Consider the following 19,118-nt stretch of genomic DNA (forward strand, 5'->3'; position numbering starts at 1 on the left):
TCAAATTCATAATAATGAAGGGGAGCAGATGACAAATTTCTTTTTTAGAATTTTCTGCTCACTAGGTGAAATAGGAGTAAAATATATTACAGAAAAATTCACTTACTAACATATATGTGTATCGGGGACCATGTCAGGGTTCAGTGAGGATTAATAACTATGGTACTCTTAAGATTTGTACTCCAGCTCAATTAAAAATAAGAGAAAATTACATGTTAAGCTTAGTGTCTCAATCTATAAGGTTCCAGGCTTTGCTTTCTTGCAATTCTTTCTGTAAAACTGCTACCCACTATGTAGGAATGCCACGAAATGTGAAAATAAAACCTTGCTTTGAGTTTCTTTTTTTCCTAGAAAGTTTAAGTTTTAACTTACCTTGAAGAAGAAGAAACCTATCTCTTGGGTACGACCTTGGAAAGAGTTACACTGCTCATCACTCTAATTTGGCAAGTCTTCCCTGTGAGAAGAAATCTTATCTACAAATTCATCCCTACTACCTACTGCCTCTGTATGCCTACCCTGGGTGATGGCAATGTGGAAGTGGAAACCAAAGCAGACCCTTTGCTATGACTGACAGTCAGCCAAAGGCTTACTCTCTGTAACTTGGGCCATTAATTGTCACTTAATAAATTTAGGTAACTGCATTAAGACAGAAAACATCGCCACTCCCCGCCCCACAAAAAAAAAAGTTTCTATATCATGTACTTACGCAAAGCATGTACACGTATGTCAAAATTTGCTCTGGCCAGATACAGTGGCTCATACCTGTAATCCCAACACTTTGGGAGGCCAAGGCAGGCGAATCGCTTGAGCCCAAGAGTTTGAGACCAGCCTGGGCAACATGGTGAAACGCCATCTCTACAAAAAAAAGAAAAATTAACTGGGTGTGTTGGTGTGCACCTGTAGTTCCAGCTATTCAGAAGGCTGAGGTGGGATGATCGTTTGAGCCTGGGCTGCAGTGAGCTATGATTGCACCACTGTGCTCCAGTCTAGGTGACAGCAAGACTCTCAAAAAAATTTTTTTATTCTGGTCCCAGCTGAGGTTCTGTAGCACTGGCTTTGGGTAAAATTAGTAAATGAGTTTACTTGTTTTATATTTCCTCTTTTCCTCCTGTTTCCCCCTTTACAATTTGTGGCTCCTAGACATTCTCCTGCTACCAAAACAGTTATGAATGTGCTGTATGGACTACCTGACTATACTTTATAATAAAGGCAAAGTCAATAAAATATTAGCAAATCTATTAATAACTGATCACAAAAATAAATGATATAGTTTGAATGTATGTCTCCATCAAATCTCGTGTTGAATTATAATCCCCAATGTTGGAGGTGGGGCCTGGTGGGAGGCATTTGAATCATGGGGGTGGACCTCTCATGAATGGCTTGGGCCATCCCCTTGGTGATGAGTAAACTCTTGCTCTGAGTTCACAGGAGATCTGGTCATTTAAAAGTGTGTGGTACCTTCCCCCCCCAACCCCCTCCCTCTTGCTTTCACTGTATATGATGTGCCTGCCTCCTGCTTTGCCCAGAAGCCAAGTGATGTCAGCACCATGCTTGTACAGCCTGCAGAACTGTGAGCCAATTGAATCCCTCTTCTTTATAAATTATCCAGTCTCAAGTATTTCTTTATAGCAATTCAAGAACAGACTAAACACAGTAAAAGCTAACTACTTGTTATAAATGCCAAAGATACTTTTGGTAAATTCCAATATTCATTTCCAATCTAAAGGAAAAAAGTCTCAATAAATTAGGAATAACAAGGTATTCCATATTGTGATTAAAAATACTTATCTCAAGTATCATCTCAAGGATGATCAAAATCATCCTTAAAGAGTAAATAAAACACTAGAGACAACCCCATAAAAGTAAAGTATGAGGCAAGAACACCTGCTAGTGTTACCAGTCTAACACTGTTTTTGCATTGTTTAGCCTAAGGATTTTTCAAATAGAAAAGGTGGTAGGAGATCCAATACAATAAAACAGGAAAAAGAAAATCTTTCCTGAAAGGCACAAGAGAGATATGCTATGCTCATGGTTGGGAGGAGTCACTGTTTTGTTTTTTTCTAGAGACAGGGGTCTTGCTTTGTTGCCCAGGCTGCTCTCGAACTCCTGGCCTGAAGTGATCCTCCTGTCTCAGCCTCACAAAGTTCTGGGATTACAAGCATGTGCCACCAGGCCCGGCCTCGGTGTCACAGAATATAAATTCTTCCAAAACTGATTTATAAATTCAATGTATTTTGAAACATAAATAATTGATCAACTGATTGGGGAAGTTCAGATCTCTGTAACTCATACAAAACTTTTAAACACACAAATAAAACATGGGAAACATAAACTCACAGTGCATAAAAAGTTCACTCTGTTAATCAAATACAAGTAAAAATGAGACAGCATTTTTTGTTTATCAAATTGGCAAGTATGCAGAAGGAAAAAAAAATACCCAATTCAAGGAAATAGGTACTCTCATACTCTGACTCAGTAGTTCTACTTGTAGGAACAATCAAAGCTATAACCATTTATATGTTACAACCATATAACTTTTATATGTAAAGATGTTCATATCACAGTGTTATAAATAATATCAACAAAGTCAACATAACATACAACAGCAGAAGATTGGCTTAATAAATTTAAAATATGAACATATAGTGAAATACTATGTAGCCATAAAAAATTATGTTTTAGTGACATGGGGAAATTATTCATAATAATATGTATTAGGTTTTCAAATGTAACAAACCAAGGTACTCTGTGTATAATGGTTTATATGCATTCACAAGAAGAAAAAGACTAAGAAAATACACAATGCAAGGAATTAGTGTATAAGAAAATACACTAACACTTTACAAATTTATATTTTACAATAATTTGTATTTATTCATGCATTCATCTTCCAACCTACTTATTGGGGTTCAGGGTTGCAGGTGGCCAGAGCCCATCCTAGCAAATCAGAGGGCAAGGCAGGAACCAACCTTGGCAGGGTCCCCTCACACACATAAACACTCACACTCACTCACAATGGGACAATTTGGACATGTCAATTCACTTAACGTGCACAGCTTTGGGATGTGGGAGGAAACCAGAGTGCCCAGAGGAAATCCACGCAGACATGGGGAGAACAGGCAAAGTCCACACAGGCAGTGGCCCCAGCTGGGAATCGATTTTTTTCTCATCAACATTGTAACAAAACAATACTGAATGAAACGACGTTATTGGAGGGCATGCTGTACACAAATCACTTTCAGTGAAAAGTTCTGGGTATTAAGATCATATGCAATATTTATTTTATTCTGTATGTTTTCATAAATTTTTCACATTTCCTTCAATAAAAACATACAGTTTTATATTCAGAAGACAACAAATGTTATCTCAAAGAGATCATCCAAATTTTAAATTTTTGCTCTGAAATCACCAGGGGCTATAAACCCAGAATATGACTTAAATTAGAATGACAACATTTTTAATGCAAACAATGATGTGCATAAATGTTAAAAGCATCTGAAATAAACCACTGTTTACTACAATAACTTCATTCTTATACCAAGCACTACAGAGGTGGCAACGAATAAGATAAGTAATAGCATATGGTTTGCCGTAAAATAACCATACAGGGCTAGAAAAGGGTGGGTACAAAAGATTAAAGGAAAAGATCAAAGCTTGTCAAACCAGAAAGATCTGTTTTGACTTAGCTTTTATTCTTAGCTTTGATATAAACAAATTTTACATAGTTTACTATACAGTAACTTTATGTTTCGCTTTGTGGTCTATTTTATATTTATTTATATTTACATACACATGTACACATATGTATATGTGTATAATTTAGTTTTTAATAATTTAAATAATCTTTACTATCAAAATGAATAAACACAGACTTCAAAATTTAAAGACAAGAATGTGTTTTTGAAGAAATGGACTCAGACAATAATCCATGTAGTTATTATTAGCTCTATTTGAAAATAGTTCTTACATTATTTTAGCACCAAATAGACACTGGGCTATAATATTTAACACCTAGACATTAGAACAACATTCAAACAAATTTAACTTTGGAATTTAAAAAAAAAGACCATCAACATAAATTAATTACAACATTTACTTTTAAAATTCATTTGATAAAAGTTAAACTTATCAAATAAAAAAGAACAAAAATCCTAACATATCAAATTTAAAGAAAGTTCAGGATAGAATAAAATCCCCAAATTATTATATTTATTAATATGATTTTCTGACAGGCCATAACAAAATATAATCTAAGATATGAAGATCATCATATCAGAATGAGACTATCTACTGAAGACTATACATTTATTTAAGCATTGACACAATGTAGTTTACCCAAAACCATAATGAGATGGAAGATAGGAGATGACTGGTCTCCTAAGATGAGTAAGATTCTGAATATGGGATACTCCCTGTTCATTTACCGGATTTAAATGACTTTAGTGATTCCTGGAACTAGATATCCTTTGAACATCTGTGTCCCCAACACACTTTCCCTTTTATAGTATCTTCCCCCTAATTATATCAAGGTGGACCTCAATTAGGTAATCAGAGCCTTTTAAAACCTAAAATCCCTTAATTTTCTCTTTAATAAGGAAAGCATTCCCTGGGCTCAGAGTAATCTGCAAATCACCGCCAAAGGTGAACCCATCAAAAAGCTAGTCTGAAGTGTTACCAGGGAAGAGTAGGCAGCAAACATTCAAACCCAGAAATTGTGACTCAACATTTTCCATACAGCTAAACAATTCTGCATAAGTGATAGACCTTGTCAACAAGGCTTTTGCCTGAAAAAGATCTAAAATGAAAAGAGAAGATCAACTGATAAGAAGGTAAGATGTCTGACTATCAATATCAATACTTACGTATCGTACCTCTGCAGTGGTGTCACTTTGTTCTTATTTTTATCAACTGAACCCGTAGATAGCTGAAGAAAATTGGGATTTAATTTATATAATTCTTGAAGTAGCTTCTGTTCATATTCTTGGTGTTTACCCGCCTAATGAAAGAAGAAATTAAAACTGCAGTGGGATTCACAAAATGGCTGGTATAAAATACTGAATAATCTTCTGAATTATTAAATATATTTTAAATAAAATAAATAAGATTTTTTAAAAAGATTAAATAAATAAAATGTAAATAAATCTTTAAATAAAACAAGAGAAACCTGTGAGGATACCACAAAACTTCTAGATCAATGAAAGTCATTCCAACAAAATTATATGATATATATCTGATAAATTAAATTAAGGCATTTCATCAACCCATTTATTGTACAGAAAAGCATATTAAGGGGAGAACATTTTTGCTAGCTCAAAAAGTGTAAGGTCCACTTTAAACCTACTTCCAAGTCTTTCATGTAAGAATTAAGTCTTTAACACTGAGTTTTCTGAAAATCAGCCAAAATTCATCAGTCTCCTTTTCAATTTGGAGATTAGCACTTGAAGTAATACATAGATGAACAGTTTTACTATATTCTTCATTATCTTGACACTAAGTAAAACTTCCATGAATTAGTTTTTACTTTCTCTTTTCTTCTATGGTTATCAAAAGTAAAATAAAAATTAATGTATTTTAAACTCTAGACCCAGGGTCAGCAATTTACAGCCAGTTGCCTGTTTTCGTAAATAAAGTTTTACTGGAACATGGTCATGCCCATTCATTTACATATTGTATTTGGCTGCCATTCTGCTACAAAGGCAGAGTGTAGTAGTGCAACAGAGGCAGAGTAAAGTAGTTGTAACAGAAAACTACATACATAGATCAGAAACCCTAAAATATTTACTAACTGGCCTTTACAGAAAAAGTTTGCCAACCTGTGCTCTATACACAAGAGAATGCTATGCTTACTCTAGCGGGGTAGGTGTACATCAAAAGGCAATGTCACAAATATTATGGGAAAAATTAGGCAAAGATTGCCTGTGGAAGCTAATTAGACACAAATAAATGATAATGAACTTACTTTGAGTAACATTTTACTGTTTGCATGTATACCTAGACTGGAAGAACAGTTTTACTTACCTTCAGAGAAGTTAATTTTTTTAAATTATGGTCTAAATAGATGTTATACAACAAAACCAAAATGGAACAAATCAAAACAATAACAAGTGAGGGCAATTGCACTTAATTGAACATAATTGTATCATATATACTGCACAATGCATCGTTCCCTGTTCTGAGAGGCCACTTGCTTGTTTCAATTGGACCTATAAATATTTCCTACGGCACTAAATTTTGAGTTACGCAGTAACAAGGAAAGATTTTCTGATTTTTGCCATAAAATTTATTCAAATTTTTTTCCTACATCAAGAAACTGTTTTAACAACAACAACAAAAAAATCCCCTTTTAAAGTAATTTTAAACTCAGCTAAAGAAGAGCAAGATAAATTCAGGACAACATTATGAAATTAGTTTTAAATTATTTTTAAAAATACATTAGAGGTGAAATTTACATTTTTAAAACATGAAAAGTCTTTAAAATTATTTCTGGAATCAATACTTCAGGAGATACGGCTTTCACTAATATCTGTGGAAAGCCACAAAGAGCTCAACTTGATATTAAAATGACTCTACAGGGGCAGTTCATAAAGACAGGTTAAATCCCATTACAAACAAGTTCCAAAGGACTGCCCATACATTTTATTTTACTGTTTAATATTACTTTAAATGAGATCAACTGGGTGGGACTTGTAAATTCTGATAGACAAATTGATAGGAAATGTGAATAAAGTATACCCTCTACTAATTAAAATTTAGTTTAAAATGGTTCTACCTTAGATTTCATTCAAGAAGGTTTCATCCAAAAAACAAACAAAAAAAGCATTAAGAAATCAGTTAAGTCATCTGTCCTTATTAAATATCAGATAGACCTTATTTTAGCATTGTTTTTGAATCATAAAGACCATACTGTCAAGAAAACTCTGATGTATTTATTATAATGGGATTTAATCTGTACTAGCTCCAAGTCAAAAAAGGTAATACTCCATTTAACAATCTTTTCTTAAAGGAGCCCCTACCAGACTTTCTCTAATTTGACCTGGAGAATGAAAGGTAGCAATGAATGCCCCCCACCTTCTAAATGAGAAGTATTCCTGAAAAGTCCACAGCAACAATCTGAAGTCCTCATCTACAATAGGGAAGTGCAGCATTGTGCTTTGGTATAATCCTCATTTAATATGTCGTATGGTCAACATTTTTACTTGTTAAGGCATGTTTATACTACAAATTGAAAGGAGACAGGAGAAGAGGAAATGTAAAAAAGAACATAGGATATTAAGCCTTCAATTCACCCTTTACAGGATACTGACTCAGTGGACACTTCCATGGGAAGAATAATTTTGTAAAAATAATATTAGTTTATCAGCATCGTTTGACACAGTATTATTTTCTAGCAAGCTCTGTAAAGAGTATAGATTGGTTTAACAAATAATTACAATATCCCACTTAGCTTTCATTTTGTTGACATTCCCCTTAAAATAGCATTTCCCAAAGTGTTTTCCTGGTCAACTAAGTTCTGGTTGTAAATTCCCTTCGTGGATATGTATTAGCATATTAAGGACTCTTAGAAGTCTTAAAGCAAAGAAACCTGTTCATCTTCATTAATCTAGCATTTCAAACTTAGTTGACCACAGACACATTTTTATTGTAACAATATCCTGCAGAACTGACCTTCCATTAAACACTTTGTTTGGTAAATGCTACTTTAAAGTAGTATCAGTTTTTACAAAATCAAACTTAGTTTTTGCTTTTGCAATTTTAACTAATAAAAAAAAAGTACTCCCTTTTCTGCAAAGTTGATAATTCACATGACTTTACTACCTGCATTTCCTCTTTTGTGAAGCTGGCCGCCTCATCTCCCAATTCATGAAGATACATGCAGTCAGGTTTTGGACACTGCATATTCTTTAAGAAGTAACTGCAGTATTTTGTTGTACCTAGAGAGGCCTGCAGGAGTAAGAGGGGTAAAGGAAAAGAAGACTCAATGTGAACTGACAACACAATGAGAATCTCCATGTTTAGTGTTTTCAAGTCACCTAAAATGAGGCACAAACATCACACAACAAAAAGCATGGCTGCAAATACTAGAGAACTAAACTATTATTAGCAGGATTTATTATAGATGAGGCTCATTTGGAAGAACTAAAGGAAACATCTGTCTATGGTTTCCAAAACTTGAACACCCAAATCTTCCCTAGATATCAGGAGAGGAGATAGACAAAAAAATCTGTTCCATGTTATGAGTGGTTAGACACATAAGAAGGCAAATTCCTTTTTCTAATTATGCCATCCTTCTTCCATGAACAATAAAGCTTTGCTTAGTGGGACTCTTCACTGAAACTGGAATCAATGTCCATATATTTAAGGACTACCTATTTCTGAAGAAAATAATGGTTCTATTTTCACACAATAACATATATGTAAAAATGTGATATTTTAAAAGATTATCCCCGATAATGAATGTGTTTATTCCTATCTGGTAAAAGAGGACCCTACAGAAGTCAGCAGTAAAAAAATTAGCTATAATAGATGGTATGGACCCTAAGACAGACTCTTCGAATTAACTGTCAAATTTAATATATAAATGCTCAGTTCTCCTCTACTTACTATATTTTATCTTGTCTCCCTTAAAAAAAAAAAAAAAAAAAGAATCAAGAGGACTATATTACCTTAAGTGTTCTGCCATCTACTACCACATTGTTGACACACTGTATGGCTCTGAGAGCATCTTCTGACCGGATATAGGTTACATAAGCACTGGCGCTTGGACCCTAAAGTGAAAACATCCCATTCCACTGTCATTAGTTAAAAATTAAACAATACTAAAAAAATTCTACTGCAACCGAGGGAATTCTAAAGACCTTGACTACTACTATTACTAATGACAATAATTAGTAGTAGTAGTGGCAGTTTTGATTAAACACTAAACTAGCTCGTTTGAAAGTAATAATACTCAATGAATTTTATCTGATTTTAAGAATACTGTAATATATGTGATTAAAATATCACTTTGACTTGGCATTTATTTTTTAAAAAAGTCATTTGACAGGCTCGTCAAGGTTATAAAAAAATTAAAATTTAGATTAAAAAATAAGATTTAAAGACTATGTCAAATTATGTTCTCTCAAAAATAAATGCAATCTGGAAAACTTTTCTATCTGATAACACCAGCATAACAAAGACACTATTAAGTTTTCAATATCTGAAAATATTACAGATTAGAAATCACTATCTAATTCTTATCTATTTATCACATTGCCTGATAACAGACTCACCTCCCCCTCCCTTTCACTCCATCACTAAATGTTTGTTTTACTATTTCCCTCTTAATTGTTAAGTCCTACAAGGGTCATTTAAGCAGCAAAAAATCCCCCACCCCACCAACAGAGGTCACTACACTGCTTAAGTCCTTGTCCCTCAAGGTTTCTAATCAGAGACAGCAAAGTTTTCTTTGGAACAGCCCAGGTCAAGCCCAGACCATAGGAGGAAAGGCAAAAATCCCTAAAATTAGTTACCTGTGAGCCTGCATATGATGTGCTATTATTGATGACAACTTTATGTATTTTACCAAACTTCCCAAAATATTCTGGTCGTTTTAAAACCTATAAAAGAAGAAGAAATAAGGTATAAACTGTCCCCATTTTCAACAACTTTATCCTTATAATGGAGACATTCATCATCCCTCTTCAGCAAAAGGAAAAGAATAATTTTTAAAGTTTTCTAATAAATGTCACTACCTCCTAATTGCAGTTTGTGTAGCTAACCTATAGGAAATCAAGAGTCTAAAAGCTATTTTTTTCTTGACCCACTGAATAGAAACTGAGACTCACTAAATTTGGTATTATCTACTATGTTCTAATAACTGCTCCAATAATCTATGGGATCTTACCTGTACAGTATTCTTAAACACAAAACAGATCAAAGATCTTAACTACATTGCCATTAAGAGATGATCCTTATACGAAAGCAATTCTTCAAAAACAATGACCAAAATTATGTATTAAAGGTAAAGACAATTGAAAGAACAGACATAGAGACAGTCTTTACTCATAAATCTATTGTATATAACATCGTTTATAAATTACAAATTTCAAATAACAGAGTGCCCACTCAACCCTCTATGCTTTATGATTTATCATTGTGCATACAGTTTCCTATGTCAATGAGTTTTACCATTTCTCATCTGTCTGTTGAGGTTTTTCCCTACTTTTCCTGATACATAACATTTCGGAAACAAATTTATACGTTTCATTATTACTTGGTTACTTCTTGATGGTTATTTCCCCTACGTACCTCATCTCCTTCACTTTGTGAACATTATTCTTTCAGCTTCTCTTACAAACTTAACCTTGGGTAATTTGACCAGTATGTAACTTGACAAAAAGACATCTCCCATAATTTGCAACTACCTCAAAATTCTGTTTTCCTAGAATGTACCTTTAGACCTACTGTTCCTACAATCTCTCCAAATAGCAAGCTCTCTCCAAATGAAAGCTTTCTGCATGTACCTATTCAAGTGTGTGTAAAGTATTTCTTTCCATTCATATTTGATAATATTCTTAGAGACTTATAATTTAGCTATTATGTTCTGCATTTGATAGAATCAAAGCTTCATGAATAAATCTATGGTAGGTGTATCATTAATTCTTAGTCTTCCACCTAATTAATAGAAAGTAATTAATCTTATATTTTATTTTAGGTGCTTGTAAGTATAAGGTAACTGTTATGTTTGCTGTAGCCAATTCTAACGGATTAGAAGGTGAGGTAATTACACTGAGTTTCAATTTTTTTTCCACCCAAAACCCCTGAGGGATATGATAGTAATAGTGGCCAACACAATGACTCTTAAGTTATTTGTAGCAAAGTCTCAGGGTTGATAAAGAGAGAAGAGCAGAGTTTGAAAAAGCTTTCTGGCTAGTGGAGTTTGGAACTGCATTCAATATTCCAGCTGGATGCATACCAACTCAGCAACCAGCCTCATAGCTAAGATACCTGCTCCAAAGGGTTCAGTCAGGCTGGTCACAGGTTGTCCTGCATCAGCATCATAGGTTTAAGGCAGTAGTTCTCAATGAGGGAAGCACTCGAGGGGCAGTGTGGAAATTTGTGGAAGCTTTTATTGGGAGAGACTGTTAAAGTGACTGGGAGAGTCTACTGGTGTTCAGTGGATGGGGACCAGAGATGTCTTACAAGGTTCAGGCTAGCCCCATAAAACAAAGAATTGTCCTGCACAATTTCTGAATGTCCTACAAGACATGCCTGAAGCTGTTTATTGAGCCAGAAACAAATTCCATATTATACATAATTACAAAGTATTTTCCCAGCTTTGTTTAAAATTTTACTAAGAGTTGTCTGAGAAAAATCGCATTACTGATGTTTCATGGTACCTGAGTTGCCAATTCATACACCAGTAACAATCTGCATTTGTAGCTGTCACAGTCCATGATTTTACAAATAGGTGCAAGTATCTTACTTCTTTATTACATAGGATAAAATAGTACTTTAGAGCCTCAATATGTAAGGAAATCCTTCTATGATCTAGTTAAAATGCAGATTCAGATCCAGTAGATCTGAGGCAGGGCTGAAGAGTTCGCCTGATAAGCTCTCCGGTGATATTAATGTTACGGGCCCAGAGGCCACACCTTGAATAACAAGGTTCTAGAGTAGAAATGTCCAAGCATTTATATGTACAAATAGTCTTTTTATAATTACTTTCCTTTTATTCCTTGTTTACGTATACTTTTTCAAATTATGTGTGTAGACAAATTATATTATCAAGAAGTCATTTCATGAAAGTCAAGGGGTGTTACATTAGTTTTTAAAAAGTGGACACTGAGTCGGATGAGGTTGCAGGCCACTGGTTTATGGAAACGTTTTTCTGGCCAACGTTTGGGTGTAACACCTTTATAACAACATGAGATTGGTATGTAATTATGATGACATGTTCACACTGCAGCCAGAATGATACTGTCAAAGCGCAAATCTAACCATGTCACTCTGTTCTTAAGAACATTCAAAAGCTTTCCACTGCCTTTAGGATAAAGTGCAAACTCCTTAGCATGGTTAGAAAGCCCTTCATGATCCATTACCACTTACTTTGGCACCTTATCTCTCACCACTGCAATCTAATCTTCCAGCCAAACAAATCACTTGCAGATCGAGGTCTTTCTCAACCAGAAGCATTTGTATAGTTGCTGTGCCAGAAGCACTTTACCCCAAAGACAGCAGAAGGGTACGTACCTCCCTCCCAAAGTGGAATGCTATCCCTTGGGCCTTCACAGCACACAACACTTCTCATATTGTTACTTTCGTAAAAATGAACATACTACTTATTTATCTACTACTACTTGTTTATCAGTGTATGCTCAGTGTCTTAAATAACGCCTGGCATATTGCAGGTACTCAGTAAATACTTACTGAAAAACTGAACTATCTTAGCATTAAACAAAAAGAATTACATGGATTTGTAACAATAGTGGGCCTCAAAGTATTAGCAAATGGCAAGTGGTTGACAAGAAACAGGCTACCCAGGCAAGGGAAAAACAATGAATTTAAACTTTCCATATTAACTTGAACACTCTAGATTCTGCCTAAACAACTAGCAAAATAGTATTCTAGTGAACAAATAAAGGTTATGGAGAGCAGACAAAGCACCCTGTACATCGGCACATTATCTATATACTCAGTGTCATGAGGTACTTCACAGTGGGCCAGTTTTCCTACTAACATAGAAAATAAGCGGCCATGTGACAGAATTATAAATGTTCAAGGGCATGTCTAGTGACCAAAATGTCTTGCTATATATTCCTTGGGAAAACAGTGAAGTATTCATAGACACTACAGAGAAAAACAAAAACTTGGTAATCAGACGGATTAACGAGTGAATAAATGAATGGATGGATGAACAACATGCCAATAATCAACACAGAATACACTGGAACAGGAACTGTAAGACCAGCGGCAAGTCACTCAACTTCCTTTTGCCTCAGTTTCTTATTTGTAAAATGAAATGTTGTGTCTTTAAAGTCATATAGTTCATCAAACAAGCTGCTCTCCTGGGTTATCACATATACCCAGGACACTCTTCTTTATGTGCTACCTAGATAACACGTATTAATTCTTCAAGCTGACCCTAATTATCCTTTCCTCAGAAAAGCTTTTTGTCAATCTCCACACTAGCTAAGTGTTCTAATATATGTTCCCAAAAAGCTGTGTACTTTCCTTTTATAAATACTCAGCACACATGTAAGCACTTAAAATTCTGTCTTCCCTTACCAGTCTGTGAGCTTGTGTCTGGCTTGCTAACTACTTCCCCCCTACCCGCCCCCTGGCATCAAAATATCTAGCAAATGGTAGGTATTCAAGAATTAATTTGCAGAATAAATGAATTAGGTCCTCACAAATCTAAAATTTTAGGACTTAGAAGGTGATCATCATTACCTCTATCGTTGGCTCTAATTACCTTGTCTTCTAAGATCATTTTTTTTTTTCTGTCAACCAACAAATGAATACATTTGACAATCAATCTTGGTATGAAGCTTTTTGGTATGCAAAAATTATTTTCAATATAAGCTTTAATTGTTCCTAAACTCTCCTATTCTGTTAATCAGAATTAGGTCAAATATCAAATTGGTCATCATCCAAAGATAAATAAATTACAAGGATCCTTCTTTGACTTGAACGTGATGCTAACAATTTGAACCTTAAGTTTTCTAGTGACGCCAACTTCACTAGAAGTTTTCCAAATACTAAAAAGGTTATAAAGACAAATTAAGAGAATTTTAAAAGATACTATTTAGAAGTGGTACTATTTAATAAAAAACAAAACACTTGTCTCTGGTCTTTGTGGACTTTCAAGAGAAATAAAGGAAAGCACCCATTTATTTTATTTAAGAAAATCCAATGTCCTCTCACCAAGAAAGAATTACTTCAAATATATAAAACTAGTAGAGTATATTTTTAAGTATACTTAGACTCATGATAAAGTACTCTCTTTCAGTAGTCACTACTTAGATTCATTTCCTTCAGTATAATAGTTAAGATTAATCTTACTAGAGTTACTTGAAATGGAAATAAGAAATCCCTGTAAGCAAATAAAAAACACAATGGCTCACACCTGTACTCCCAGCACTTTGGGAGGCCGAGGCAGGTGGATCACTTGAGGTAAGGAGTTTCAGACCAGCCTGGTCAACAGGGTGAAACCCCATCTCTACTAAAAATACAAAAAAAAAAAAAAAAAAAAAATTAGCTGGGCACGGTGGCACACACCTATAATCCCAGCTCCTCAGGTGGTGGAGGCAGCAGAATCACTTGAACCCAGGGAGTGGAGGCTGCAGTGAGCCGAGATTGTGCACTGCACTCCAGCCTGGGCAAAAAACAAACAAACAAACAAAAAACCCTCTTATAAATCACATACCCAAAAGAAAAGGTAGGAAACTTATAATCCAAATATATTCAGTCTATGCCTTAATTTCATCCAAATTTTGGATGCTATTTCATATGCCTCCAGTACTACAGTTGATCAGATCCAAGATGTATTAATAAAAACAGGAACATCCATATCCAAGAGCTCTCAAATCAAGATAAAAGTTCCATTCATTTACTGGAACTGCACTTCAGAAAGGTGAAAGTAGATTCTGGGTTGGGCGCAGTGGCTCATACCTGCAATCCCAGCACTTTAGGAGGCCAAGGCGGGCGGATTGCTTGAGCTCAGGAGTTCAAGACCAGCCTGGGCAACATGGCAACACCCCATCTCTGCAAAAAATACAAAAATTAGCCAGGTGTGGTGATATGCACCTGTAGACCAGTTACTTGGGGGGCTGAGGCACAAGAATCACTTGAGCCCAGGAGATTGAGGCTGCAGTGAGCCATGATCATACCACTACATTCCAGCCTGGGTGACAAAGTAAGACCGTGTCTCAAAAAAAAAAAAAGTAGACTCTAATCAGTAATATTAGTAGGAGTAAATACTGGCATAAGTGCCCACTGGTTAGAGGAGTATATAGAAGTGTCCTGTGGTTAGAAAAAAAGGTAGCTCACACCTTTTTCACTCTATTTAATAGAGTTCAAAGATGGAGATAAAAGGATTAGTGCAAAGTAGAGATGTTGTTCAAGGAAACGATCAAAGGTGAGGTAGGATTCTGTCTGTCTGGGGAATAACCACTAGCTTAAAAAAAAAGGAGGAGAACTGGCTACAGAAGGTGAGTCATACACCTAAAATGAGCTCTCTGCTGAACATTTCTTACAGAAGAAGTCTTTTTCTGTATCAACTCTAGACCACTCCTTTGGATTTGGAAAGAACTTGGTCTCCTGAGTATCATGTGACTAACGACTGCCAGCATCCCTGGACCTAGGTCCTAGTAATTCTTGAGTTGCCTCCATGTTTATCATCCATGACAGATCCTTCTTACTAATGTCCCTGACTTTCGCAGGGTCAAAATCATTTCGTATTGATTTTGAAGCCCTGTATAGTCGCAACACATATAAACACATCATCAATAAAGATTAGTTATTTTTTAAATTAATTTTTACAAAAACAGACATTAGACTCCTTAAAGATCCTCCTTCTGGGGACTTTAACATGCTCAGCCAATTCCCAAGGTTCCTATCTCCTTAAGCATGTTCACTACAATCTTTCCTTTGATGGGTACCATGCCGAATATTACTTTAAACTCTTCTCAAGGATCTTTTGGAAGATCCCCCAAAACCAGCCCTCTCCTACCAAGTAAACACTCTGCCTGTCGATCAACTTATATTTGCCTTCTCAACAATCTAGTCAGTATCTCATGGTATATCAGAAACTAAAAATTACCAGATGCATATCCAAGGGCCTCAAGGAAAGTATGAGTTCGACATTACTCTAACGAGGCTTGTGGTGGAAGAAGAGAAAAAAGAGGTACTAAGAAACAAGGTTAAGCTCTCTCCTCCCCCGAATGAATGACAAAGAAATTAGGTTCTTTATTTCACATTACCAAATTCTCCCTCTTCCTCCAAACTGGCTTAAAATGAATAAGAATGATGACACAGTATAGCAATAGTTCTGAAAAATCAAGAATTACTATTTGGGCAGAATTTTTAAAATCTAGGTTACTAAAGTCTCTAGTGGGTTCAAGTAACTGCATCTCCACTGTTGGTCCTTATATAGATACAGAAAAGAGAAAAGAAACAGAGTATTCATGTCACATGTTAGCCTTAACAGCAAAACAGAATCATTATCCAATTTTCACAGACTGTCAGCACGTTAGAAATCTAGTTCAACTCTTTAGTTTTATAACTGAAGAAACTGAAGCCAAGAAAGATTAAGACACTTGCCTAAGATCACGACTGGTCATTGGTTTCTTAGCAATTATTCAAAAGTAATTTCTTATTTTCTCCTTCAAGATATAATGTGTTCAGAGGAATCACACAATTGAGCAGGGTCAAATATTATTTCCAAGTAAGACAGGGAAACAGAAAAAATATTAAGATGACAAAGAAAACAAGAGGACTTACCTCTGGGTCTGCTAGGCGCTGAGATAAACCTACAACAAAGACGAGGTTTTTTTGTACGACACGTACACTAGCCAAATGTTTGCGATTTTCTGATATTTTCTGTTTTCTCTCATTTTGTTTCTGTTTCTTCTCATTCTTTATCCTTTGCAGTTCTTCCTGGGAGAGTGGTTTATAAACTGCTGGGTCTTCTGGATATGGCTTTAAGCATGAAACAAACATAGAAGTTAGCATTAAATTAAAAAATTTAAAAAAAAACTGCGTAATTATCTGATTCTCGGTGGTGGGTATGTGGTTATTTGTTACATTCTCCCTTTATCAGAATGTTTCAATTGCTTAAAAAATTTTCTTATTTAATAAAAGACAAATGTTAAATAAAATAGTTCTAATAAAAAAAATTTTTGGAGCTTAGCACAGAACACTTTTAGTGCTAAAACATCTACGGTTTAAAGGCAAAACAACAACAAACCAATCTTGATATTCCCTGCAGTGTCCAACAGAGTTTATGGGAAGATTAAGCTTCTAAGATGCTACGTAAGAGGCAAGGAGTGTAAGTTCTTGCATCTAAATGTGGGTTTTACATATTATAATTAACAAATATTTAATGAAAACCTACTATGTGCTAGAAGATTAATGAAGTTACACATTTGTTCTTAAAGCAATTATTACTGTGCCTGGAACATAGTAATCTCTCAGTAAATACTAGCAATCATACTGTTGTGTGATCTTTTCTTTCTTAGCATTTTGATACAATTTTCATTCCTACTACTAATGCTAGGGCTACTAAATGAGGGCTCTGGAGACAGAATGCTGGCACTGAATCCTAGCTCACCCATTACTATCTTAGTGACTTTGGTAAAGTTATATGACCTTTCTACCTCAGTCTTCTCATCTGTAAAATGGAAACTACAGTACTTTATTTATTCACCTATAAAGTGATTAACACTGTGTCCTACATATAAGTATTCAAAAGTCAATTATTACTACTAAAAACAAATAGTTAATGATAAATGGAAGATGCGGCACATTATTTTTTCTTTTCTTCCCTCCCCCCAGACCCCTGCACACACAACACCAACATAGGGGCACATTAAATGCCATAATAATTTAAACCGGACAGGAAGAGATTCCAGGGATGGAAACTCAACTGGTAGTGAAATTGGCACCTATCAGAATACAAGAGTGGGGAACAACAGAAATAATGCCAAACCAAAAAAAAAAAAAAAAAAAGGTGGAAACAAGGAAGGGTGGAAGAAATAGCTACAAGCCTGAAATTTTGCCATGACTTTAATGTAAAGTTAACTTCCATCTCTTCATATATGTGTTAAAAAAAAAAAAACCTCTCAAATTTGTGAACATACCCAGACTAACGCTGACGTCAATTAAGAAAGTGAGATTTCACCTTATATTCCACAACTTTTACTAGTATATACCCTGAGGTCTCTAAGAACCCTATTCTTTCCCTTTTGTTCCCACTTTCAATTTTAACTTACTGCTTTTTAAGAAAACTTAATACTCTTCAGTTTACCTTATCATCAATGAATTAGAGCTGGTGACCCAAAAAAGATTCAGGCTTAATCCTTAACAGTTTGGTAGGATGTAAACATCCATACCATTTGATTCCCACATTAAGAATCTGGATCTTTGAGTTAGTGGATCCTATTTGGCATACTCCATCTTATTTGTGAGTAGAAGGCATACAAAGCAGCTTGCTTAGTAATTTACCTGATTTTGGTATGATTTTAGGACTTTCTCCAGGATCAAATATAAATTTCGTATGATTTCAGAAGCTCAATAAATATTTGCCAAGCAAACATCAAAAGCTACTCTCCAGAACTGAAAACTCAGCATTTCTGTCTTTTAAAAGCCACCAAAACAAACAAACAAACAAAAAACACACACACATACTTTTTTATTAAAACATAAATTATTTCTTGCATTTTAATTTAAGGAACCAAACAGTCAAAGATCTATCAAGGTAAGTTCAGTTCCTCAATCAATTACGTAGTCTTCCACATTTAAGTTTTTTCTTAATGCCTTCCTCTCAAAACTTTCTTCTCCACTTACTTTTCTGTACCTACATTAATTATCTCCTTCAAATCTTAATCTATCTGTCTGGATGATTTTAATCCCTTGAAGCTATTTGGAACTCTAAAGGCACAAATGTAAAAAGATATAAAAGTGAACTATATATTAACTAATTAAAATACTTTTCTATAAGATAACTTAAATTTTTCATTTGCACCTAGAAAAGCTGTTTTCTACCCTAGAATTCCTGGGGTAGTTCCTTTTAAAGTGTTTACAATTAAGTTCATTGGAGGCCAGGTGCAGTGGCTCATGCCTGTAATTCCAGCACTTTGGGAGGCTGAGGTGGGCAGATCACTCAAGGTCAGGAGTTCAAGACCAGCCTGGCCAACATGGTAAAACCACATCTCTACCAAAAATATTTTAAAAAATTAGTCGGGTGTGGTAGCATGAGCCTGTAACCCCAGCTACTTGGGAGGCTGAGGCAGGAGAATTGCTTGAACCCGAGAGGCAGAGGTTGCAGGGAGCTGAGATTGTGCCACTGCACTCCAGCCTGGGAGACAGAGCCAGACTCCTTCTCAAAAACAAACAAACAAACAAAGTTCATTTGAAAG

At 35.1% G+C, this 19,118-nt stretch overlaps 1 protein-coding gene across 6 annotated transcripts in view; it reads right to left on the reverse strand.

Annotated features, from left to right (window-relative positions):
- CNOT4 (CCR4-NOT transcription complex subunit 4) overlaps nt 1–19,118 on the reverse strand; it is a 147,012-nt gene that overhangs the window by 44,184 nt on the left and 83,710 nt on the right. For 3 of the 6 annotated variants that reach the window (XM_030825735.1, XM_030825737.1, XM_030825739.1), the window contains exons 3-7: nt 16,483–16,680; nt 9,510–9,596; nt 8,664–8,765; nt 7,816–7,941; nt 4,872–4,996 (exon numbers count right to left, since the gene is read on the reverse strand). In XM_030825735.1, the coding sequence (XP_030681595.1) occupies nt 4,872–4,996; nt 7,816–7,941; nt 8,664–8,765; nt 9,510–9,596; nt 16,483–16,680 (638 nt within the window). Of the gene's footprint in view, nt 1–4,862; nt 4,997–7,815; nt 7,942–8,663; nt 8,766–9,509; nt 9,597–16,482; nt 16,681–19,118 lie in introns of all 6 variants that reach the window. The other 3 variants (XM_030825734.1, XM_030825736.1, XM_030825738.1) reach the window with 1 other exon arrangement.

This window comes from Nomascus leucogenys, chromosome 13 (genome assembly GCF_006542625.1).
Source record: "Nomascus leucogenys isolate Asia chromosome 13, Asia_NLE_v1, whole genome shotgun sequence".
Lineage (NCBI taxonomy): Eukaryota > Metazoa > Chordata > Mammalia > Primates > Hylobatidae > Nomascus > Nomascus leucogenys.